At 36.9% G+C, this 26162-nt stretch overlaps 3 protein-coding genes across 5 annotated transcripts; 2 read left to right on the top strand and 1 right to left on the bottom strand.

Annotated features, from left to right (window-relative positions):
* Positions 1–281: 281 nt before the first annotated feature.
* On the top strand, positions 282–5653 carry LOC124439052 (serine-threonine kinase receptor-associated protein-like). The gene is made up of 8 exons (XM_046989254.1): positions 282–482; positions 1018–1153; positions 1735–1816; positions 1911–1983; positions 2539–2638; positions 2724–2861; positions 3898–4034; positions 5012–5653. The coding sequence occupies exons 1-8, from the start codon at positions 374–376 to the stop codon at positions 5194–5196; spliced, it is 960 nt and encodes a 319-aa protein (XP_046845210.1). The 5' UTR covers positions 282–373; the 3' UTR covers positions 5197–5653.
* Positions 5615–11588, bottom strand: LOC124439049 (protein lin-54 homolog). Of its 3 annotated transcripts, none has more exons than XM_046989252.1 (16): positions 11475–11588; positions 10237–10739; positions 9993–10129; positions 9586–9822; positions 9190–9375; positions 8912–9009; positions 8745–8816; positions 8352–8454; positions 7972–8025; positions 7858–7885; positions 7381–7433; positions 6932–7031; positions 6690–6789; positions 6541–6622; positions 6300–6393; positions 5615–5745 (listed from the first exon to the last, which is right to left on the bottom strand). In XM_046989252.1, the coding sequence occupies exons 2-16, from the start codon at positions 10688–10690 to the stop codon at positions 5738–5740; spliced, it is 1806 nt and encodes a 601-aa protein (XP_046845208.1). In that variant the 5' UTR covers positions 10691–10739; positions 11475–11588; the 3' UTR covers positions 5615–5737. The 3 variants fall into 3 exon arrangements, with proteins under 3 accessions (XP_046845208.1, XP_046845207.1, XP_046845206.1); XM_046989251.1 differs by lacking the exon at positions 11475–11588 and adding an exon at positions 11028–11258 and having other exon boundaries at positions 9993–10096; XM_046989250.1 differs by lacking the exon at positions 11475–11588 and adding an exon at positions 11028–11256.
* Positions 11589–12593: 1005 nt separating this feature from the next.
* LOC124439390 (prosaposin-like) lies at positions 12594–26064 on the top strand. The gene is made up of 26 exons (XM_046989614.1): positions 12594–12699; positions 13392–13525; positions 14278–14403; positions 14492–14551; positions 14642–14770; positions 14857–14988; positions 15097–15156; positions 16597–16779; positions 17795–17920; positions 18023–18070; positions 18493–18624; positions 18874–18945; positions 19035–19094; positions 19183–19242; positions 19321–19353; positions 19386–20069; positions 20567–20629; positions 21799–21919; positions 22061–22152; positions 22240–22302; positions 24105–24225; positions 24317–24408; positions 24496–24558; positions 24783–24863; positions 24983–25090; positions 25836–26064. Exons 1-26 carry the CDS (start codon positions 12663–12665, stop codon positions 25860–25862), a joined length of 2907 nt encoding a protein of 968 aa, XP_046845570.1. The 5' UTR covers positions 12594–12662; the 3' UTR covers positions 25863–26064.
* Positions 26065–26162: the final 98 nt, after the last annotated feature.

Here is a 26162-nt window from a genome sequence, read left to right on the forward strand (position 1 = left end):
CCATAATCTGTACCAGTACATACAGTTGGTCGTTGCCATGACCTTGAACTTGGACAGTTAGTGGAGTTTATTACACATGCTCAGATTAATTCTTAATAAACCGAGCAAGCTCTGAAATTGGTGGGGATAGCTTCAAGATTTGTTTACCACAAATGTGGAGTTGCTTGTTCCAGTTTATTCCAAAGCCATCATCAGAGAATTTATATTGTTCCAGTTTTATTTCGAGATCAGTGGTTGCGCTTTCTAATATTATTACGTCCAGGTAATTACTATACAGGTCAGTGGCAGTGGCAGTGATAAATTTCTAAAGCACAACCGTGTGCATTTCCTAAATCCCCTTTTCCATTTCAGTACTGTTTTATCTAGGTTTATAATGACACGACAGCTTTCATTGACTTGTAGTGGACACACAAGACCTGTCGTTCATCTCTCGTTCTCAGACAACACATCGTACGGCTACTTTCTTATAAGTGCTTGTAAAGGTGAGTGGCGGACTAAAAACACTTTTACAGCTTCTACTCGTGTCAATATAAATATTGCGATTCGTCGGATGTCAACCTTTCTTTTTTCATACATAAAGGAACGTGTACATTTGCCGTAGATTAAAGAAATTACTGTCTTAAAACAACGTGAATATATCTGTCAATTTTTTTAGTTTTGTGTGCCGAATAAATCTTCATTTTCAAGATAGTGGTTTAAAAAATAGTCAACAACATATAAACACGAGTCGACCACATATTAAAGTATTCAAAATTCCATGAAAAATGTACACGAGAGGTTAATACCATGTTTTCCCTAATGTCTGTAACCATTACCTATTGGATTAGTACTTTATTAATTAGTAGGATAAATTTGTGAAAGACAATGGCTGGTTGTATACAGAATGGAGTGTAGCAGTAATCATGCAGCTTGTGCTTTGTGAATGAATATGTTTTATATATTTTGCATATTTCCATTGCACATCTTATATTTTTAATATGAATTCATATACATAATGTATTTGCAATTGTTTTACAGATGGAAAACCTATGTTACGTCAAGGTGAAACAGGTGACTGGATTGGTACATTTGAGGGGCACAAAGGTGCAGTTTGGGAAGCCACTTTGAACAATGACGCAAGTAAAGCTGCTACTGCTGGAGCTGATTTTACTGCGTAAGGATTAAATCTCTATATATTGAAGTATATGCAGTGCACGAATTAACAGTGTGCAATGTGTAATTTGCACATCATTTTAGATAAAATGAAAACAATTGCACATCACTTTTTTAAACGATGTGGAAAAATAAGTGGTTTTAACGAAAAACACTGTCGTAAATCATATGAATTTGTTCACATTTAAAAATATTAATTTTGCATTTAGCGCTATATAATAATTAACGTAATATCGATTTGATTATGCCTCTAAAGAAACACTTTTGTCAAAAAAATTGCACATCGTTTTTTCTGAACTAATTTGCACACTGATATGATAGGTTCTCTACATATTCTTAATATATCTCTTTTTTTGCATTAGTATGAGTCTTTGATATATGATTGATGTAATAAACTATTATGTTTTACTATCAGCAATATGGTTGTTTTGAGGAATCAATTCCTGATTTTTAGCCTTTATAGAAATGTAAAGTTTGTGAATGTATATTCAAATGATCCTTTTGCTTCGTACTTTGGGATGTTTATTACGAACCTTGGTTGAAACTAGTGTAGTTCTTTTTCATAATTTCTTTCAAATGCAGGAAAGTATGGAATGCAATTAGTGGAGAGGAATTAGTGACTCTTCAACACAAACACATAGTGAAAACTGTGGATTTCTCTGAGGTTTGTTAAGGCTAGAATTTTAAAAGTCTTGATCCCAATACGGTGATAATCTCTTACACGTTATAATTCTATGTTTTTTAACATCATCATCTAGGATTCTACACAGCTTTTAACTGGAAGCAATGAAAAGGTCTTGAGACTTTTTGACCTCAATAATACAAATTCAGGTATGAATGCTTTTTCATCATGAATTTTGGTCTTGACAGGGGAATGAAGGAATCAGGAGGCACTACAAGGCTAAATGTTTGATACTGTTGATCATCAGGAGAAATATGTTGTCTCAATTGCTATTTTGTATCATTGACATAAAAATCTTCAAAATTGTTCAACGCTGATCATAGTTCAATATGTTAAGCAAAGGGAGTTAAAAATGATGAACATATGCTGGGTCGAAACTAGAACGTTAATTGGGGGAGGGTGAATATTCATATATTCAGCATTGCCTGACTGATTTTGTTTGTTGGCGATTTTAATTTCAAAAAGGAATCAGTCAGGCAGAGCTGAATATATGAATATTGACCCTCCCCCCCTAATCAACGTTCTACTTTTAGCCCTGGACATTTGATTTGTATGCATAAAGATTATTAATGGAGTCCCTTGTGCAACCTTTTTGCCATTTGCATTGACAGAATTGGCTTTGAGTGCTTAATAGGCTGCCACATTCTTCATCGATTTTCATATTATAAGAAAGTATTATGTACAAACTTTTGAATTTCTAACAGATCCAGATTTTTTACATGGTCACAAAGGAAACATAAAATCGGCCGTATTACATTCTAGCGAGCAAAAAATATTTAGTGGAGGTGATGATAAAATAATGAGGTTGGTACACATGTTCAATGGTTAAACTACATGTCAGTCTTAGAAAGTCTTATTTATGCATTGATTGATGTTTTTTTGTGACTAGGTTTTGGGATGTGCGGACGATGAAGGAGTTCAAGACCTTAGAAACTGGACATAGTGTGTCAAGTATGGAGATCAGTAGAGATGGTAGTATTTTAGTGGTGACCTATGGCAACGAAGTGTCCTTTTGGAACACTAGCAGGTACATGCTCTATGTTATATGTAGTGGTCACTTATGGATTTTGTGGTACTTTTATTGTTTTGTTTGAATGATGCAAAGATGTTTGCAACCTTAAAAACCACGCGGAGAATTGCTGAGCTGAGTCATGGTTTCATTGATGGATCTAAAAGAAAGCATTCTTCACCTGGACTGTCAGCCAAAGTCTATGATTTTACTGGTGGTTGTAAGCTGCTGTGTGACCAGTCGGCATATTTACTCCTGCTTTGTAAATCCTGAAGGATTATTATTCATTCTTCATTTCTTTAAGAAGTTTATTGTTTTCTTGAGAACACAAAAATATTAGCAAATTCGGGCTTGGTACGCTATTGTTTGTAAGAGGGAACGTTCTGCCTCCTGACTACCTGTCAAAGTCGATAGTTTTTACCTAAGTATGTCAGAGTGAACGGTTTCCTTCTAGCATCAATCAAATTCAATGTTTCTATCACTGGTTATGAGAGAAATAAATGGTTTGAAAACCAGAGTATCTTTAGATGTCATTTGTAGATGTAGATTGTCCAGGTTAGTAGAGTCCTGAGAAAGACTTTGGTGTTAATGTTGATTGACGTTTCGACAACGTTAGCGGTAGTCATCTTTTGAGTCAAGGGCATTACCACCGCTAAGGTTGTCGAAACGTCAGTCAACATCAATACCAACAGTCCTTCTCAGGACTCTACTAACTGGGGCGATCTACACCTGCATAGATCTACTGGTTATAAGAGAAGTTGATTTGAGCTATAACACCACAGACTTTGACTGCTGGTTAATGTAACTCTCATGTTCTTAACAACACATTCATTTGCACATAAAATTTCACATTAATTTGAATTTTCAGGTTGAAATAAGTCTATCGTTACTTGTTTTTACAAACCGATGTCATAAAAAATTGGAAGTGTCATTGAATCTCAATGTTTAGAGAAACGTCCGTGTCACAACCGGAGTATCCGTGTGTTTTATTCGACTTTATACATTTGGTAAATCATGGATGTTGTTCTTACTGATGTCTTTATATTTTTTCCAGTTGCGAGAAAATAAAGTCATTCGAATGTCCATGTGATATGTACTCTGCATCTCTTCATCCGGACAAATCGTGTTTTGTAGCAGGAGGAGAAGACTTTAGGCTGTTTAAGTTTGATTACGAAACTGGTAAAGAGTTAGGTAAGTTTGACCTTGCTCGTTTATAGTGTCTTAGCATGTCTTTCGAAGGACTTTTGATGAATTCTGTCTGAATCGGGTGCGGGTTTTATGGGGCGTGAGCACCCTACGAGAAAAAGTTGAAAATGGCATTACGTAAGGTACAGCTGTAAACTAGTATTTATAATTTACATACATAATTTGTTTTCAACTTTAAACTTCTATTCGTTGATGAAAAAGATATAAAAAATTGTATTAAATGCACAACAGCTGGAGACGCTAGGCAACTTTAGCTAGGACACCGATGCACCCCCGTTGGAAAATCTGCACCCCTCCTGTCAAATGAGCATTGATTGCCCCATTAGCTATACTTACCCTACCTTAGCTCTACTTAGACCACCTTAGCTATACTTACACTACCTTAGCTATACTTACACAACCTTAGCTCTACTTAGACCACCTTAGCTATACTTACACTACCTTAGCTATACTTAGACCACCTTAGCTATACTTACACTACCTTAGCTATACTTACACAACCTTAGCTCTACTTAGACCACCTTAGCTATACTTACACTACCTTAGCTATACTTAGACCACCTTAGCTATACTTAGACCACCTTAGCTATACTTACACTACCTTAGCTATACTTACACTACCTAAGCCAAGCTAAAATAGTGTAAGTAGAGTTAAAGTTGTGTATAGCTAAGGTGGTCGAAGTATTGCTGAGGTAGTGTAAGTATAGCTAAGGTGGTCTAAGTATGATTAAGGTTGCGTAGGAAGGTATTACGTGTGTTCTTTTATAACAACAAATTGATACACTTTAGGAATGGTCACATAAAGTAACTACCGAACATTGATATGGCAAAGTAATGCACCATACACAATCCTAATTTAAGCTGAAATAGACACATTAACATGTTATTAGTAGTTTTAAAATGTTTCCATGCAGGCTTAATTTCAGAGAAATCCACACTAAATGAAAATAAAATATTTTTAGAATCATACAAAGGTCATTTTGGTCCAGTCCACTGCGTTCGTTTCTCGCCAGACGGAGAGCTGTATGCCTCGGGTTCTGAGGACGGAACACTAAGACTGTGGCAAAACACTGTGGGGAAAACATACGGTTTGTGGAAATCTTTAAATGCAGAAGAGCGTAATGGGAACGAGAACGGAAAAGTATGATCATAGTGTGTTGTCCATATATGGTAATGTTTGTGAAGGTCAGTCAGCCGCAGGCGGAACTAAGAATGGTTCAACTGTAAAATTGGTTCCATTTTTACATGTCATCGGTGACTTTTAAACCTGTGATCTATGGGACGAATTTTAGGCTCGACTGATGCCTAAATTTCGCACGTCTTTTTTTAAACCTCGGACGTTTTATTTTTTACTGGAGTGTAATGCAGAAAATGTTTGTCGAACAGGTTGAAATATTTTCAACTACAAAGCATGTCTAGATTTTCAACTACAAAGCATGTATAGTCACATCTCGTCTCATACAGTAGCGAAAACAATTGAAAGGACGAAGCATTCGTAGTTGCGCCATTCTATAATTAAGGCGACCTTACATCGCGTAGTAGTTGAGCAAATTAATTATCGATAATTTTGAAAGTTGAATTTTATTAAAATCTACTACATGATATATATATATATACATACAAGTATTAATGGTTAAAATTTTCGAAGTCACTATCGTGTGTCGCGTTTTAATAAGTAAGAACAAACGTCAGTTTGCTAAAAAAAATAAGAAATGCGATCAAAGCATTTCGTATTGACTCGTGTAAAAAAAACTCGTAATGCTTCTTGCTTCGTAAGAAAATAAAACTTGCAAGAACATTTTTGCAGGTGAAAAGCGTAGTTAACGGGTGAAATTCTTTAATCTCTAAATCTGAGGTGCAGGTTGCCCAAAGCCTACATAGTGCTTTTCACAGTGTTAAATACCCCCTCCCTGTAAAAATCCTTTACAAGGCAAAAAGTTATGAGTTATACGGGGAATCATTGGAATAAATTGTTTGTTCAAAGAGAGCAAAGTTTCGTTATTTTATAAGCATCTAAATATAACTATCTTTTTTTTAAATATACTTTACAAATTCACTATTCATGGCTAGTTCTCTATGGGCTATGTGCAACCGGCCCCTGGTAGCAATATTAATTGCAGAAGTTTATTTATTTAGCGAAGAGGCAATGACTTGATCAATATTAACCCCTTGATTATCAGGAAGAACGTATAATCTCGAGCCATCAGCCAATATTGAGCAGATCTAACGTGCGCATGCGTTAAAACTCACCGTTGCGACTATTAGCCGTGTGTATAATCTTGAGCAAGCAATTCCCGAACTCCTCTAGAACCAACTTTTGAATGTCTGTCCGTGACATACTTTTCTGTCAAAAAAGGTAAAAAACCGTACATGAGGCCTTTTGCCAGTAAGATGAATGTCGAAAGTACTAAATTTAAGAACTAGGTGAATGTCGAAAGTACTAAATTTAAGAACTAGATGAATGTCGAAAGTACTAAATTTAAGAACTAACTTTTTCGGCCGCCGAAGCTTGCACAAGTAGACATCGACAAGTTGCTTCGACAACGTCACGTGTAACGAACGAAAATGGAAGTCTATACAATCACAAATATCACTTTTAGTTGATTGCATTATATGACATTTTTTATATTGTGGCCTTGCCTTTCACCAGCATGCGCAAGTATAGGCGCCCTGCTCGGAAGATCCTCCATTTGTGATTCCAGTTTTGTTTTTGCCGCGTTCTGCTGCTGTACGCGTACTTCTGTGTGGATAAAGGGAGAAAAGTCAAACAGTACACCGTGTAAAACAGTTGTAGACACATATAGGACGCCTGGAGACACACTTAAAACACCTGGGGATACATGTAGGACATGAAGATCAATTGTAAAACATCGCAAGCTTACCTGCTGCGTCAGCTAAATGCATCAATGTTTTCCGTTCAGGGCTTTCCTCGAAGTTTTTGCATCCAGTACATTTGCATATGCTTGTACACAATATTTTAGCCTAACAGACATGGGTAAATGTGAAATTCAAGGACAAATATATGTAGAGCGTTGTCATTTGTTCCCCAGGAATCCACATGACAATGAAGGAAGCGGTCATATTGGTTTTGACAAACAAAAGAATTTCATTAAAACTTTTTTCATTTGGTACACCAATATGGCGGCTATGACGTCAAGTGAAAACGCTCTTTAGAAATATAGAGTTCTCCACAGTGTTTGATAAAATATGAATGAATTCATTCATATTTGCATGAATAAACATATTATCATTGCAACGCTTCCTGTAGCTATGCAGAAAGTCCTACGTGATTGAACGTAAAACAAAACAACTTTGATTTCATTATACTTACTTCGTAACATTCGCAGTAATTTTTCAAACATCCCGATCGCTTGCAGTGACAACCTAAATATCCGCTCATGTTTATACCCCCGAATGTATGTGTTTCTATATACCCTATTGTATTTATTTATATTCTATATGGCATGTATTTATACTCCCTAATGTATGTATTTATACCCCCTAATGTATGTATTTATATCCCCTAATGTATGTATTCATACCCCCTAATGTATGTATTTATACCTCCTAATGTATGTATTTATACCCCTTAATGTATGTATTTATATCCCCTAATGTATGTATTTACACCCCCTAATGTATGTATTTATACCCCCTAATGTATGTATTTATATCCCTAATGTATGTATTTATATCCCCTAATGTATGTATTTATATCCCTAATGTATGTATTTATATCCCCTAATGTATGTATTGTTACCGCCAACTTTATTGCATATACATAAAATCACTGTCAATGATTTCTCGCCTTTATTGTGTCTTCGTTCGGTTTCTCCCTGAAGAAAAAAAGTTCATTTTCTGAATAGTTATGCGATTGATCTACAGTATGCAGAGCTCTGTTAAAAATTTTAAAAACATATACCTTTCCTTTACCAATCTTCGGGTGAAAAGCGTAAGGATTTCGTTCTAAACAAGCCTTTGTAAAATGGAAACGTTTGTAAAACTCGAGGATACTGAAATATAGAAGGCCACCTCAAGTAATTTTTGTGTTTAATGCTTTAAGGCAGTGCGGGAAACAAATAATATCCCCCCAACCAGATAGTTTAATGTTCTTTTGTTTAAATAATGAAACAGAGACTTTGTCGTGGTAACAAACTTAAAGATGGATTTCAAAATAGCAAATATTCATCTTTAAGTTCTTTTGTTTGTTGAATCTACTATTTCCAATTGAAAGCACCCGGAAGTGGGGAAGGGGGAGTTACATGAACCATTACTATTAATTTCTTTTAAGCCAGATCAAACCTTGATTGCTTTACTTCTTTCTTGTTCGTGTTCCATGTTGTTGGAGCAATTGTTGCAATTACAGTGGTTGCAAAATTCGCCATTTGCAAAGCAGTCGCAATATCTGTGGGAAAACCGGCGCACATTAGTCACGTGGCTAGCTTGTGGATAAGCATATTTTTTTCAATTTGTACGTGTCTCTGCTGTTTACAGTGATATTCACAATACTATTCCCTGCAGGTTGCAAATTTCGTTCAAAAATTCATTTGTCATGTTATCGTCACTTATGTCGTTCTTCCATTCTGACTTTCCTATGTGATTGGACGATACACGAACAACGTGGAACAAATGAATTTTGGAATAAACCCCGCAACATTAGATGGGAAGAAAAGCCACGTGAAATTGACCACTTACAATTTTAAACATTGAGATTTGGTGCAATTGCAAGGCTTTCTCTGTCGCGTAGGTGACGGAGAATTGGGTTTCCTGAAAAACAAAATGTTAGAATGAAACTTTGATGAAGTTTGTGCTTCATCGAACTTTCATTTTGAGAAAATTCTGGCGTTGATCTTTCCACCTACCCGTTTACAGGCTGAGAAACATTGCTGACTGAAGTTTGTGTAACTGAAACGCTAGAAGATTGAACTGCGCTTGTCACCGCGGTCCCTGATTGCATTGTCTGCAGATCAAATATATAGTATGTTACAACAAATTTTTGGTGAGCGCACATAGAAATTCCCGCAGAACCTTAGATATTTTTATTCGTGTGTTTTTGTGCTTTTGCCATTTACACAACCCGAAACCAAGGGGGGGGGGAAGGCTTTACGTCAAGTACGGTCATAGATCGTGAATAACTTACCTGTGGTAAGTACACAACATTATCTTTAATTATGGTTCCAGGGGGGAACTGTATCGTTGAACCCGGGGGTATGCCCAAATTTGGAGCAATAGCCCGTAGTTGACCCGTATTAGAGACAGTTTGTGCTTGTAACAGAACACGTTGTTGCATGACACCAGTGGCTGTCGAACTTGTATTGGTTGCAACCTGCAAGGACAATGGGTTGTTACATATGATCTTAACCATAAACACAAGCTCTTATTACTTTCTTATTTCAAAGAGTAAACATAGAAAGTAGAAAGATTTGAATGAAAGTTAATGAAAGTTGATCAAAACTATCAAATGTTACTATAAGTCAATTCATTTTCTAAATCATGAAAGTACAGCAGTTTCTTGAGTTGCTAATGATACACAAACCTGTTTCCCTGCTCTTGATGTCGCCGGTTTCACTTTCACCTGATTCATTGGTGGTCTGGTTGGGTTGATACTTGTAGCCAATCGAGGAGCTATGTGTCTCAAAGTGTTCTGTTGTGTCAACCTGGCCTGGGGCACCAAGATACGTTGTACGTTCCCCATACCACGAACAAATTTAGAGACACTTCCACCAGCTATTGGTATCAGCTTTGATGGCGAGGAAGAAGTTTTGAAGAACATCTGAAAATCAAATGGCAACAACAACACTGTGGTTAATAATTTGGTCGCCTGGATATTTACAATGCAAGGAAATGTAATCATGTTGGAGAGAAAAACTGATAATCATTGTAGATATTGAGAAGATATTAGCTGACCAATGCAACCTTGGTTCTCATCTTCATCTTACTAACCTTACCACCAGGTATTGTACCAGATGTTGTTTTTTTGCTTTTCGTTGCAAATGAATGTGCAACAATGCGCTGCTGAGGTTGACTTGTCAATGGCAAGGCCATCCCTGAAGATTGAACTGCTGTTATTTGAAGAGGACCTAAATGAAATCACACTAAGGCAGGGGACTAATTTTGAGACCAATGAGTAAATTACTCAAGCTACTGTCACATGACAATACTAAGATTTAATAATTGCTTATATCACCTATATTTTGCAATGAGTTTGACACTGTTGACCCTGTTTGTGTAACTACAGCCAGTGACGATGCACCTACTGGCTGCTTTAACGTTGCTTGGTGTGAAACTCTCTCACATGGACCTGTTGCAATTGGTTGTGAGGTTGTCATTGTTGTGGTCATGGTTTGAGCAACAGGGTTAGATTTTCCCAGCAACTGAGGTACATTTACTTGCAATGATGGGCTAAATGACTGAGTTCCCAATACTGGCTGTGGCATGCCATGGTCAGGTTGTGCAGTGGATTGTGTAGCATTGGCTGACTTCATTTGCATAACTCCAGCCTGCGTAACACCTGAAGCTTGAACAGATTGAGCAGTTATAGTTTGGCAGACTGATGAAATAGTGACAATTGTAGAATCATCTTCCTCCATGGGTTCTGTAGTGCTGGTAAATTCCATTGGTACTGAGATAGTGCTATCCATCCATTGGAACAAATGCTTCACCCAAAAATTGACTTGGCTACCCTTTTCTCTAAACAAACAAAATTTTATACTATGTTGCACTTTCAAATATACATTAGACTGTTTTTTACTTCGTCAGTTTGTATTGTATTGCACTTCATATTGTCGTTAGTAATTAGCTCTGCATTTGCATTGACACCAAACTATAACAGCTCTTTTTTTACTAATTTTTAACGCAAAGAATGCCCATTTCTGACCATTTCTTTTGCTCAGTATTTGTACAGCTCAGGTTGTATACAAAAGAATACATGGCAATGAGCATCATTAATAACAACAAATTTGCCATTAAATAACTTACGACGATTCAAAAGCAATATACGATCTCATATCATGGTAATCTTCAACTTCGACTACGCCTGTAGGATTGCTATTGTTCACTGAATTTAAGACAACGAAGAACGGAATCGCTCTAATATTCACTGACTTTCTTTAAAGACCTTAGCGATAAGGTCTAAGAGCTTTATCAACCTTACGTCAATTCCTCTCAAAGTAGACCAAGACAATGCCGATATTCCCATCACTTTACAATCACTATGAATTTATCAATTTATGGGCGTTTTCAAAGAACCTTGTTTTATATAAAATTTAGAAAATAAACTGTTTCAAAATACTACGTATACACTTCCGATATTCGCCGTTTAATTTAATATAACAAACAGAATTTATTGCAAAAATTCAATACATTTTTCTATCAAAACAATAACAATTAACAAGACGCAAAATCAAAATATATTATCACACATACCAAAACGATTTTCAGAGACGCTACTCCATAAACTGCGCAGCAACAATGACAAAAAACCCAAAGGGATATGCTTTTGTTTTCACAATACTCGTCACCCCCGAATAGCCATTTTGTTTAAAATCACGCGCTTTTAGACACGAAGCACCAATGTATCCCGTCGTGCACAGTACGCAGTAACTGTATTTTTATTGGCTTTTCTAGCTACCAACTTTCTAACGAGCTCGCTGATTGGTTATAATGGAGAATGGTAAAAGCAAAATTTTCGAGAGTTCAAGGCAGTGGTTCAAGGTGGATTTTCTTTCACCCTAAATTTTTAACCAATGCATATCTTATCTTGTGCACAACAGTTAGCATAATGGCATTCAAAATTTTTCACAGCACATAATCTTGATGTCTATTGCTTGAGACTTTACTGGCTGTCACTGTGCGTGGAACATAGAAATGATTCAACTGATTCGAAATTATGAACAGGAAGTTTGGACTAGTAAGGGCATGCCTCGCCATGGTATTTCAAACATTTTTCCCTGATTGTGAACCACGAAAAGGAATTTGAGCTCGAGTAAAAAAGATGACTTTTTGTCTAGCTCTTAGTACTGGATGATTATTGTAAAGTTTTGTCTTCTTAGAGGCCTTGCAGTGTGGATTACAGGAAGATTATTTTCCACAAATAACTTCTTCGATGACAAACTGTCAAAGTTAGTTCACAGAGGAAGTTGATCGTGATACGTGATTAAAAACCATGACCAGCCGACAATTTAAAGATATAAAGAAAGACAAAGATTCAGAGAACAAGACGAGTAACTTCGACTTTATTTAAAACCATACATACACTTATTACACACATCATGCGTTGTAAATATATATGTGTATGTATGGTTTTAAATATCATTCTGTCTGAGGATGACTTTGAAATAAAGTCGAAAATTTACAGTTTACTTCTCGTCTTGTTTTGATTCATATTTTGCAATCTCAAGATGTCTTCCTTCTTCGGAATTTGTTTTATATTATATGTGATTAGTTTTATTAATATGAAATGTGAAATTGAAACATTATCAACTCGTGACAGTCACATGCACACATTGTGATAAAATAGCACGTCGTTCGGTGTTGGATAACAGAACGTCTGTATCAGGTGTATCCTGCGCATCTCTATCATACAGAACGAAAGGAAATTTGTGAATAGAAAAGATGAAACTTCTCATTTTTGTCTGCTTTATTGCGCTCGGTGAGTACAGTAGTGTTCATATGTTTCTGAAAAAAGAACTGAGACAAATTTTGAAAGTCTAATGAGAAAACTCAGACGTCTTACGATGGATTTAAAAAATACCGCTTCATGCGTAGATCAATATGGTGCTAATTAAACTCCTTGAGTTCCAAATTTCATTGAAATTTTTTGCTACTACATTACGCTGCTATTTTTCATTGGGATGTAAGAAAGGACTAGATGAAAATTATGGAAATTAGGTTGTCGAAAATCCATATATTATCTTGCCATTGAGTCATTGACACGCGCTAGGTGTTATTCTTGCTAGCAGTTATTCTTGCTAGCAATTGATGCCTGCGGAAGGCTGTTGATGCATACGGAAGTAGAAATGAAAATAAACTTTCATTTTCCGAACTTTCTGAAAGTGAGCATTTTGAAACTCGTGCGATGCATGTGTCGCATCCATTTTCGTCGTTTGCATCATGTGAAGATGATAATTAAATTAAAGGATATCGTATGTTTTTGAACATCATACCTGTATCGTATGACAACTATGATGTAGAATTTCAAAGGTTGTGTAACACGTTGCGCTTCCCTCTTTCAAATTTTGCTTGTTTCACTTTCCCACTAAAATTGCTTTTTATTCAATCATTGGCGTCACTTGTTCTTTGCATACGAGCCAAAGTAACTTTCGTATCCTCTTTCTTTTCCAGCCAGTGCCCATCCTTATAGGCTTGGTCTTAGCAAATGCACTTACGGTCCTGCATATTGGTGTGCAAGCTATGCTCAAGCTGTTGAATGTCAGGCCATTTCACATTGCAAAAACTATGTGTGGAAGAAGAAGGGTGTAAGTATTAAAAGCATGGGCATCCAATATTATGATATATATCCATTGATTCCAAGGTTCAAATTTTCTCAGCATGAGATCACCCATACCCCAGAATGTTTAAGAGGGTAAAAGTCTAAAAGGGCATACCCCCCCTAGAAATTTTGAAATTTGTGTTTCTGAAATGGCATTTCTAGCATTCTTGAAACCTATTTTACCATTGAATTATGGTTCCTAGAGTCACCAAGAGCCATGAAAATCTTGTCCACTAAAGGGAGTGATAAAATTTTAAAGTCGTCTTCAAACTCTTATGCCATCTTTTGATGGCATTCAGGCTTGATGTGACATTTTATGTATAAGTAGACTTATTATGTGCAATTAGAACAGAAAAAACTCAATTAAATTGTATATTAATGTGGTTTATAATTTTCTAATGAGCATGTGAGGTTATGCATGTGAGCATGTGACTTAATGCTGAGGTGTTATACTTGGCATGCATGTATCAGGGAGGGGGTTGTTCAAAACAAGGCCAGAACCTAGTATTTCGTTCAGGTTATGGCTCAATCCACATTTTACTCTTCGTTTTGAATTGTGCTCAATTTCATACTATATGCAGATTAAACTGGATATTATTGGGAACTAATCATTCAAGCAATTTTAGAAAATCAGTAAGGCAAGCCCAAATCATTATCAGAGTTGTTGTCTAAAAAATGGCACCCATAAATGTTGGTGCATTGGGCAATTTGTTGTTCATTTAAGTTGAATCTCCATAGGCTGATGATTGTGATGAATGCAAAGCTGCTATTGAGCAAGTGCATACTTTATTTGCGAACAATGGATCAAAGCTTCTCGAAGTTATGAAGAATGTTTGTACTGGTCTTAATGTGGGTGCATTAGAGGTAAATTCAATGCTTACATTTGAATTTGTTGATTTCAGTTAAAATGGTTTTAGTTACCCTAGCTGTTTCTGGTCTTTTTATTGATCAGTGCAAGATAGCTGTCGATGCATATGGAAGTCAGATTATCACTTCACTTGAACAAATGACGGTAAGTTGTGTCAATTAGGCCATTAACTTGTAAATTGCTATGTTCTGTTTACATGGATGTAGGTTTTTGCATATTTCTGTCTGCTTATAGTATGGTGGCGAGAAACTTTGCCAAGAAATGAGAATTTGCTCGTCCATTGAGCATGTGAAGATCACCAAGAAAATTATGTTGGCCAACTTCAAATCTCATGCCAACATTCCCTCCTTGAAATCTCCCAGTGTAAGTTATGAAAAAGTTTTACTCCTCGATGAATTGTGCTACGTATTTCAACAAACGACTTGTCATTATTGTGTTTTTGCCTACAGGCAGATGATTGCATTAGTTGCAAGCTTGTCTTTGCGGAAGTAAAAGATCTTTTACAAAGTCCAGACATACAAAAACAAATTATTTCTGAAGTGGAATCCCTTTGTGCAGAATTAGGAGCATTCGCTAGTCAAGTATATGTCGTTCATTTAATCATTTTTTTTTGTAATTTTCGTATGATCTTCATTGGTACAATGTCTTCTCATTGTCATTCTAAAAAAATTGAAACTTTTTCTTGCTAGTGTAAGTCTTATGTTGACGAAATTCTCCCATTGGTTTTCACCGAAATTGCTTCAAAGATCGTAAGTATATGATAGAAGGTTGACTCAAGTGTTGTGCCAAATTAAACAAATAATATTATTTCTCACACACAACTGGGGGCTTCTGCTGCCAATCTGCCGCAAGTTTCACATTTTGTGTTCATCAGAACAACTAATACAGATACCCATTACATCGCCCAAATGACCTTGCTACCTGGAGTTGCTTAAACTAAACAGTCTTAAATACCAATTTGCATACATATGTGTATGATATTCTAGGATGCTGTGTAATATTCTATTCTTGTTGCAAATCTGCCGCAAGCTTGACATTTATTACTCATCACAACAACCACGAACGTAATGTAGGTACCATTACATCACCCAAATGGCCTTGCTACCTAGCCTAAACTAAACAGTCTTGAATACCAATTTGGAAATGTGTATAATCTTCTATCCGGATGGGCAGCTGGTACTCTTGTCAAGCTGTGCGGATGCAGCAACAAAATGTCTTTGTCACACCGTACACCTGTCACACCGGCTCCCAGGAGTGCGAGAAAACATTTTGGACTTTTTCGTTTCTCAGTTGGTAGAAAATGATTGTTACAACTTGAAAAAATGTGGCAAGCTTTATTGTATTATGAATAGTTCCGTCTGCCCTCAACTGCCCATCGCACAAAACTGTTTTCTCGTCGGTCTTTAATGCTATACATCAAGAGATCGCACGTTGTTTTCTCTAACACAACGGCAAAACTGTTTTCTCGTCGGTCTTTAATGCTATACATCAAGAGATCGCACGTTGTTTTCTCTCACACAACGGCAAAACTGTTTTCTCGTCGGTCTTTAATGCTATACATCAAGAGATCGCACGTTGTTTTCTCTCACACAACGGCAAAACTGTTTTCTCGTCGGTCTTTAATGCTATACATCAAGAGATCGCACGTTGTTTTCTCTCACACAACGGCAAAACTGTTTTCTCGTCGGTCTTTAATGCTATACATCAAGAGATCGCACGTTGTTTTCTCTCACACAACGGCAAAACTGTTTTCTCGTCGGTCTTTAATGCTATACATCAAGAGATCGAACGTTGTTTTCTCTCACACAACGGAGCTGCTGCAGCCCATCTGCCACAAGCGCGACATAAGCTTAAACTTACTCGTTTAAAGAACTTATACCGTTACCATTACATCGTCTAAAAAATGGCATGCAGCTTTTGGTGGCCTAAACTGAACAATCTTGAATACCAGTAAATTACATATGTTTATAGCGTTCCATCTTGGTTGACGGATGATAATACAAAATGTGTTTCTTACAAAATTTGTTACAACACCTAACACCTCTCGCAACACCAATTCACAATCGGGCTCCCAAGAAGACTTTTTTTATTCAGTCGGTGAAAAACAATGCTATATCTTTAATCATGTAGATATGATGAAAATGATATAATAATGATATTTACGCACAAGATCTTTTCCTATTCCTTAGGTTCCTGCCGAGTTGTGTATTGAGCTGGGTTTCTGTCATAATTCGACAATAAAAGCACCAAACGTTGTAAAAGCCTTGAAACTGCTACAGCCTCAAGTAAAGGAATTGCAGATTCCCATGATTCCTGCAGAAGTGGCGTTTACTGATTCTTATGCTCACAAATCAATTGAACCATTGGATGAGGTACGACGACGAAACCTGATTTTCTGCGAAGATTATATAAATTAGGGAGAGAGACTTTGGTTATTCAAGCAACTATTAATGCGTTCTACTGGCTAGTTAACTAGGCTGTTGTGGTATTAAGAAAAAACTAATATCAATATATCGAAAAAATATCGATATTTTTTCGGATATTTTTTTCGTTATTTATAGTGTTGCTCGCGATGACTCATAGATAGATCAAATTGAAACTTAGCCAACAGTTATTCACAATACAAACAAACGATCAACTAAAAACATTACACTTCACACTAATTCACAATGACAATACACAATTGACACCGACACGTTACAACTAAAAACATCACACCTAAATCACACTTCACAACTAAAAATATTTCACATCACACTAATTCACAATGACAATACACATTTCCTGTACACACAATACAATGACGTAAGAACCAGATAACAAATACGGCTAACCTGACGTTTACTCCTCATTTGACTCTGAAGATGACTACCGCTAAGGTTGTCGAAACGTCAGTCAACAACAACAAAAACAGTCCTTCTGATGACTATACCAACCTGAACGATCTACATTTACAAACATGTAACGATACTCAAGGGTTCAAACCATTTACTTTATTAGCCAACAATTGCCGCGCATGTGTGATAGGGTCAAGATGCTAGATGCTTGATCCAGTCTTATTTCGAGATCAGTGGCGTGAATGCGTCCTTGTCTCTTGCAAAGTGTCACTTGAGGAGAGTATATTGTCCCTTTTTGACTGCCGTCCCGGCTTGAAGTAAGGCACGTGACTTTAAAAAACTGAATCAATGCGGTAGCACTTCATTCATGGCGACAACTGAAAACGATTGAGTGTAGACTTCTTAATATAGTCCTGAAGGGTCATGTTGACTTCTTCTTTTGAAAATACGTAATTATTACAATGTTGAAATTAGAAATGGTTGTGCTTATCACTGGTATTATATTTTGTCTATGACTCGCTTGTTGAAACCTTTTTTCTTTGGTATGAAGGGAAAATGCGAGCAATGCAAGATGATGGCTAAAAAACTTGAATTGGCTTTAACTCAGAGGGAAGATGCGTTCATTGATGTCTTGAGGAAATCATGTCCATCTCTCGGTCCCCCGTTGAATGGGCTGGTACATATATGTATACATAATATGTTATATTTTCACGTTTGTGCTCAAACTTATTGTTGGCTTATTTGTACGTAACGCTTATCATTTGCTCTTTTCTTGTAGTGCTCAGGGGCTGCGAAAATAATCGTTGATATGCTCAAAAAATCTTTGGTATGATGTAGATAAACAAGTTGTAACAAACCATTCGGCATTCAAACACTTTCCAAAATTTGCTGAAGTGCCCACAAAGCTTGAGTGGAGACGGTCATTGCCTATATTATGCACATTCTGGCTTTCATCGCTATCGGTTTTGTTTTTGAGTCTGCATTTTGTCTCAAAATTTGCTGAAGTGCCCACAAAGTTCAAGTGGAGACGGTCATTGCCTATATAATGCACATTCTGGCTTTCATCGCTATCGGTTTTGTTTTTGAGTCTGCATTTTGTCTCAGCGAAGCAAATTTGGAAAGTGTTTTTTTTACAAGAATGATTTATTCGTTATTGACTCAGCTTATCTTGTTCAAGAATGCTAGTGCAAGAAGTTAGAAAATTTCTATATGATTTTCATAACAAAAAAATTTTTGTTTTCACGCCAGGGCAATCCTGCAGGTTTTTGTCAGATGATTGGGATGTGTCCCTCCACTGATGACGAAGTCGAAACATTTGAGACGTTGCTCTTGAACATCTTAAAAAGTCATCCCAAGATCGTTGCTCTTGCCTCGTTCGAGGTATAAGATGTGTGATAAGAACAGGTTCCATTGAGACTGCAGTGGCGCGTATTCGGTCCTGCTATGTAAATCTTTCTGTCTTCATTTACTGCAAAAACAATGAGTTTTCAAAGAAATGTACAATGATAATGCTCTGAAATTTACAAAGCAGGATCAAAACTTACTTTGTTGTTGGCGTGGCCAAGTGTTCTCGACGTTAATTTCATTTTAATGAAGGAATGCATTTTTAAATGTCATTTTTATGTTCAGGGAAAGTATTGCAACTACTGCAGGTCGGCTGTTGGTGAACTCGAAACCATCTTGAGTGATAAATCTGTACAGGTGTTCTCTCGTTAAACTTATTCATGTGCATTTGCGAAAAACTTATTTCTTTCATGCCATTAATATCTGGGTTGTTTTTTCATCAACAGCAAGATGTGATTAATTTGGTTGATACTCTGTGCATCGAACTTGGAAGCTTCGCCCCCGTAGTAAGTGTAGACATCTTGTGTAAAACTGATGGGAAGCGAATGATGTATCTCTCTAATTTACCTGCATATATTTTTCTTTCTTGAACAGTGTAAATACTTTGTTGATGCGTACTTACCTTTGTTTTTGGAAAAGCTGGATTCCTTCATGGTATGTTGAACCTTTTTGCGTACTTGTCTTGTTTTGTGTACCGGCTACTCGATGTGTTCTTGAACGTTTTGTTTTCAGAAATCTGCAATGCTATGCTCCAAACTTGGTATTTGCAGCGTTAGTAAAATCGAAGGATGATCCAAGCGAGTCGCGGCGTGCCTGCCAAAAAGCATGCTGTTGGTAAGACCATACACGCTCTTCCACTCGTTCCAAGTAAGCCTAGAGCTGAAATGAATGTTGAAAAAGATGAAGAAGTTCACGCTCTTCCACTCAGTCCAGCGAAGGCCGAAGCTGAAATAAGTGTCAAGGAATATGTCGAAGGTCTAACCATTCCTGCCATTCCAGGTACTCCAGCGAAAACTGAGGATGAAATAAATGTCAAGGAATATGTCGAAGGTCTAACGATTCCTGCCATTCCAGGTACTCCAGCGAAAACTGAGGGTGAAATAAGTGTCAGGGAATATATCGATGGTCTAACCATTCCTGCCATTCCAGGTACTCCAGCGAAAACTGAGGCTGAAATAAGTGTCAAGGAATATGTCGAAGGTCTAACCATTCCTGCCATTCCAGGTACTCCAGCGAAAACTGAGAATGAAATAAATGCCAACGAAAATGAAGTAGTACGGACCATACGCGCTGTTCCTTTAATTGCTGAAATGGATGTACCGGAATATGTAGAAGGTAAAACCTATCCCGCCATTCCAGGCACTCCAGCGATGACTGATTCTGAAAAGAGTGTGAAAATTGGCGAATCGGGTGGCGAATGTATCCTGTGTGAGTTAGTGATGAGAGAGTTGGACGGTCTTCTTGAAGACAATGCAACCGAGGTGCGTGCTGTTTTCGCTCAGTTGTATTTCCTTGCCCTAATATCTACTGATTTATATTACTTGTTATCAATTGTGTGTTAAACTTTCACTGGAAATCGAAGTGTTTGACCCAAGTCAACTTTTAAGAATGGGCTAAAGAAAGTCTTTAGCGAACGTAAGACAAACAATTTGATTTTTTTATCAATCGAATCATAAAAACCGTTTTTGGTAGCTCGTTTGAAAAATTCTCTTGAATCCACGAATTAAATTCGACAGTGAACAGAACAAAATAGTATTTACAAAGTTTTGTTTTCGCCACTATCGTTTTGATAGCAAAAGATAACGATGTCCAATTTTCGTCGAGTTTGCTATTTTTCGACCAAACTTTGAATTATTCGTTTGAAAGAAAGCTAGCTAGCTCGTTTTGCAGAGTGAAATAAAGGTTGCTTTGGATAAAGTATGCTCACACCTATCCTCGACCATTTCATTGCGCTTTTAATGATTTATTGTTCATTCAGAGTGAAATAAAGGCTGCTTTGGATAAAGTATGCTCACTTCTACCCTCGTCCTTTTCATCTGAGGTGAGTGTTTTTATTTCTTGTAATTTAATTTGTTTCAAATATCTTATTATGCGTTATGTAATATTTTCTATTCGTGATTATTATCTGACTATGCGAGGCTAGAATTTCTAATGTCACAGTTGACAAGTAATTTGACAATCCTCTCATTGTTCAATGTTTGTAACCAACCAATCAGTTGCTTTTGTGGCTCATGAAACGTTTGCTCTACCGTCAATTTTCTATTTCTCATGTTTGTAACCAACCAATCAGTTGCTTTTGTGGCTCATGAAACGTATGCTCTACCGTCAATTTTCTATTTCTCATGTTTGTAACCAACCAATCAGTTGCTTTTGTGGCTCATGAAACGTATGCTCTACCGTCAATTTTCTATTTCTCATGTTTGTAACCAACCAATCAGTTGCTTTTGTGGCTCATGAAACGTATGCTCTACCGTCAATTTTCTATTTCTCATGTTTGTAACCAACCAATCAGTTGCTTTTGTGGCTCATGAAACGTATGCTCTACCGTCAACTTTCTATTTCTCATGTTTGTAACCAACCAATCAGCTGCTTTTGTGGCTCATGAAACGTATGCTCTACCGTCAATTTTCTATTTTTCATGTTTGTAACCAACCAATCAGTTGCTTTTGTGGCTCATAAAACGTATGGTCTGCCGTCAATTTTCTATTTTTCATGTTTGTAACCAACCAATTAGCTGCTTTTGTGGCTCATGAAACGTATGCTCTACCGTCAATTTTCTATTTTTCATGTTTGTAACCAACCAATTAGTTGCTTTTGTGGCTCATGAAACGTATGCTCTACCGTCAATTTTCTATTTTTCATGTTTGTAACCAACCAATCAGTTGCTTTTGTGGCTCATGAAACGTATGCTCTACCATCAATTTTCTATTTTTCATGTTTGTAACCAACCAGTTGCTTTTGTGGCTCATGAAACGTATGCTCTACCGTCAATTTTCTATTTTTCATGTTTGTAACCAACCAGTTGCTTTTGTGGCTAGTGAAATGTCTGCTGTAGCATTTTTTGGAAATATATTTAGTAATTATACAATCAATGAAAGTATGACAAACATATCTATATCCTAACCATATGTGATACAGATTTTTAGTTTCGACCATAATCTTCATTCTTTTCTTCACAATGATGTTTTGATCTCATCTCATTGTTTACAGTGCGACAAATTTGTGGAGGATTACACTACCAAAATCATCGACTTTTTACGGAAGGAAATTTCACCTATGGAAATCTGCTCTTTGATCCAATTGTGCACCACAGAAAGCAAGTCAAATAAAGGTAGGGTCACTAAATTTATCTAAGAAATATGGGTAACAAGCTCGTATTTAGGGTAACAAACTCGTATTTAAGCCCCTTTCATCGTTTTCAAATTTTTTGCGGCAGCGTCTCTGTAGATTTTGTGTCTTTTTTTAATTCTAGTGTCACCAAGGAAGCCAGCTTTTATATTTTGCATGATTTGCAAGAAAATCGTCGAGAATGTAGACAGCCTAATTCAGTCCGGGATGTCTTCGGTACAAAAACCCGTTCACATTTTCTCTTCCGGTTAACTTTATGTGACATGAGAAGTACACTGACCTCTTGAATATGTGTGTTTGTAGAGCGAAGTTCAAGAAGCGATTCAACATGTCTGTGACATGTATCCTCCATTCATCAAATCTCAGGTAAGAAATGTTATCTCCTTTAGGGAGCGTGCGATCTTTTTATTTGAAGGAAAGGAGGCATCATATGATTTTCTGATCGATGAAAAGATGTGACGCAGTATAATCTAGACTTTTTTACACTAGTTAAGTCTTTTTTTTGCTTAATTTGCACATTTGTACATGTGATAACAAATCTCTACAAAGGATGCTCTTTCCAGCTTATAATGACTCAGGTTTAGTTTTAGGTTGCAAACTTGTACTATTCTTTGAGATGTTTGCTTTAATCACGTACCATTTATGGCTAAAACAGTGTTGGGTGTTAGGCCCTGTTTACATGAGATCGGAACGGAGTCAAACCGGAATGAAAATCAACATTTGTTGCATGTTTACATGGGACAGGCACTAAATCAGGAAAAATCCTTTTTCGCGTAATGCGTCCTTTGCAGGCTAGTTTTACACTTGCTGTCCATTTTGATTTTATAATTCGCTATTGTGCACATGCTTTGCTGCCATTTCAGACCGGTCTTAACGTTAATTTGAGTTTACATTGTTGGCGGTTTTAATTCACACCGCTCTGAACTCAATCGGATCGGTTCAACACTTTGAGTTATTTTTTTAACGGTCGCATGTACACATCTTCTATAAATTGGTACTATAACCGACACAAGCTGGTATAATTCCACATCAAGCGCAGTTTGCCCAATTACCAGCAAGTCGGAATTTCCTAATTTAGGTCTACGTGAAAACAGCTACAAGAAAAATATTCACTCTGATAATTGATAATTGCTTTCACCCTTTCGTCGGTGCGTTACCAAGATATGTTTGTAACCAAACGTAAAACTTTTCCTCAAATGTGGAAAATGGCGCTTCAAACACCACCACAGCCGTTTGCCAAAAACGTTTCCCGATTTCAGGCTAAAATATATATTTTCTAATATTAGATAAACGCTGTTATTTTTACCTCTGCGAACACCCTGAACATTTAACAAACCATTTAACAAACTCTCGTCCCCTTAGGGAAATTCTGTCGAAAATAGTATGCATGCAAACACACAAAAGTAGGATGGTGGCCTTGCAAACCTCAAGGACGGTGAAGCAACACAAACTAACTTCTATTTTTAGTTTTCCCACATCAGAAAAATATGAATAATTTTTATAGCCGTGACAGCGCTGCTGCGCGCATATGCTGTGTTAATGATACATTACTTGGGAATGGGAGCTCTTGGCCGGCCTGTCATATCGTTGTTTGGTAGAATTAGATGGCAGATTGATGGAACCTTTCTATGGGGTTCACTGTACAACACCCTTGGACACATTTATCTTCAGTGCAATTTTGGGTTACGTCAAACTTGTATTACTCGGATCATTTATTTTCCCCGTGATATCTTCCTTTAGTTCTTTTGCCATCTTTTCTCCAAAAACACTTTGTGATCCAGATTCCTGGGATCTTCATCTTACAGCAAATGACAAGATAGAATACGGGAGGCCTTGCCAATATACTTTGCACATGTTTAAATATAATATATTAATCCTCAGAGTATATACATGAAGTATATACATAGGATTAATATATTATGTATATACATGTTTAAATCACTTAGTATATTTTTCTAACTCATAAAACGTTATTGTAAATTCCAACAAATTATTCGCAAGGCATAGATTTTTCACGGCCCCAGTGTAGATCATGATAAATGATGTACTTTGCAGACTTGAATATTGATTAATAGTTTTTCTCGTCCTGATCTTTAGATTTCGACTCTTTCTCTTTTTCTAATTCTTTCCATAACAATGTTATATTAACCTGATCCTTTTGTTTACAGTGCAAACAATTTGTGTCTCAATTTACTTCACAAATCATCCAGATGATAACTAGTCAAGTTTCACCAGACCGAATCTGCGGCTTGCTCCATATTTGTTCCAAGGAAAACGAGTCAAATAAAAGTAGGGCGTTAGTGATGTCTTTGAAATGTCATTATCTCGTACTCATTACCCCGTCTCCCTTTCGGCATGTGATTTGTCTTTTTTCTACTAGTGTCATTAAGGAAGCCATCTTTTGGGACATGCGACTTGTGCAAGTTTGCCGTTCAGTATGTAGATAACGAACTCAAAACCCGTGGAGTTGAGGTATGCATTAACGTTTTCTCTTCTTGGCGACTTTGTGTCGCTGTGTGTGTGTGTGAACTCGACTCATCCAGATTGACGCCTTTGTAGGACGAGATCGAAGAAGCATTGGAAGAAATCTGCGACGCGCTTCCTTCATCATTGAAAACTGAGGTGACATGTTTTATCATTTCTAGTTACTTTTCCATGCTTGACAATACCAAAATACCTATCAAACAGCTTAGGTATTGAAATTTTTTTTGAACCATGTATTTCGGGTGTTTTCAAGAACGTCAGTAAACTCGCTTACTATATTGCGTGGCTATTTTCTGAGATTCCACCATATGCCGTGTGTAAGGTGCGTTTCGTTCAACCGATTCTCGTTATTTTCTTTGCAGTGCAATGCTTTGGTGAAGAAGTATGGTGATTTGCTTTTGAATATAATCATTGGCAAAATGACTCCGGATGAAGTTTGCGCGGTTCGTCTTGTTGTTTTCGTTTAAAGGCGTACATTTTTGTGCTTTTTCTAACTACAGAAACTAACGCGACATGTTTCTGTTCGAATGAATCTGATAATTTTTATGTTTCGTATTTACAGGAGCTCAAGCTGTGTCCCGCAGCCTCAGGGATATCGATTGTGAAGCACAAGTGTATTTTGGGCGAAACATTCTGGTGCAAGAGTTACGAAAACGCGAAACTGTGCAACGTAAGTGAAGCAATTATAGTTGGGATTGGTTTACCTGTGGGCGATAAACTTAAAAGGAAGTCTGACGAAGTGATACTCACCAAGAAGCCTCCCCCCCTCCCCGATTGAAATCATCTCTCAATATACATAGCGGCTTGATTAAATGTGAAGAGGGAATCTGAGGGATTTCTGCATGCACAGAGCACATGCATTTTGACATTCATCATTGTCATGTTATGTGTTGTATATCTGCTTGGATAGCTTCCGTAATACCATCTCAATTTGTGTAGTATTTAAGATGCGTGACCCGCACTTGATCGTCTAGACTGCCCTCAATCCAAACTTGATCGTCTAGATTACCCTTCATCCACCTTTATAGTCTAGATTACCCTTCATCCACCATCGATAGTCTAAATCGCTCTGTCCTCTTTAAAGCATATTTTCGTGTAAATAGGTCATTGGCTGGCTTATTAACAAGTGCTATTTACTGCATTATTTCGATTGTTTCACATGTCTCTAAAAGATACAAAACAAAGCTTTGTCCTAGACAATGAAAAAAAGGAAAGAAAAAACATCCCGTGAATAGCACTTTACGGCCTTATTGAAACCTGTCCCCACAAATTTATAGAATGGATCCCGATTGTGGCCGTCGGCAAGCTTTATTGCTAGATTCGGATTTTTAATTATCTATTACTTCCACGATAATAAAACAACTAAGAAATGTCGATCACTGTCTATGTATATTATTCCTTTCAATTTCTTTTAGGCACTGGAATATTGCAACTTCAAATGATTATTATGAACGGGCGCTGTGGAGCACGATTGAATTTTGTTTTGTTACCTAAATTTTGTCTGCACTTGATTTTCATATAGTCAATACTATTGAGCTATAATAATACATGGAACTATATCGAACATTTATGGTCTAGAGGATTTTGTATAACACGAATGGAAATTATTAATTAAATACATAATATAACTGTGGTGTTTATAAATGCGCACGTCTTCATATGTGAATTTAGATCGATAGCTATGATGTTTTTAAAGTTCCTTTTCTGCAAGCCTTATGATAGGAAGTAATCATGATTTGATT

The sequence above is a fragment of the Xenia sp. Carnegie-2017 genome, unplaced genomic scaffold (assembly GCF_021976095.1).
Source record: "Xenia sp. Carnegie-2017 unplaced genomic scaffold, XeniaSp_v1 HiC_scaffold_19, whole genome shotgun sequence".
In the NCBI taxonomy this organism is placed as follows: domain Eukaryota; kingdom Metazoa; phylum Cnidaria; class Anthozoa; order Malacalcyonacea; family Xeniidae; genus Xenia; species Xenia sp. Carnegie-2017.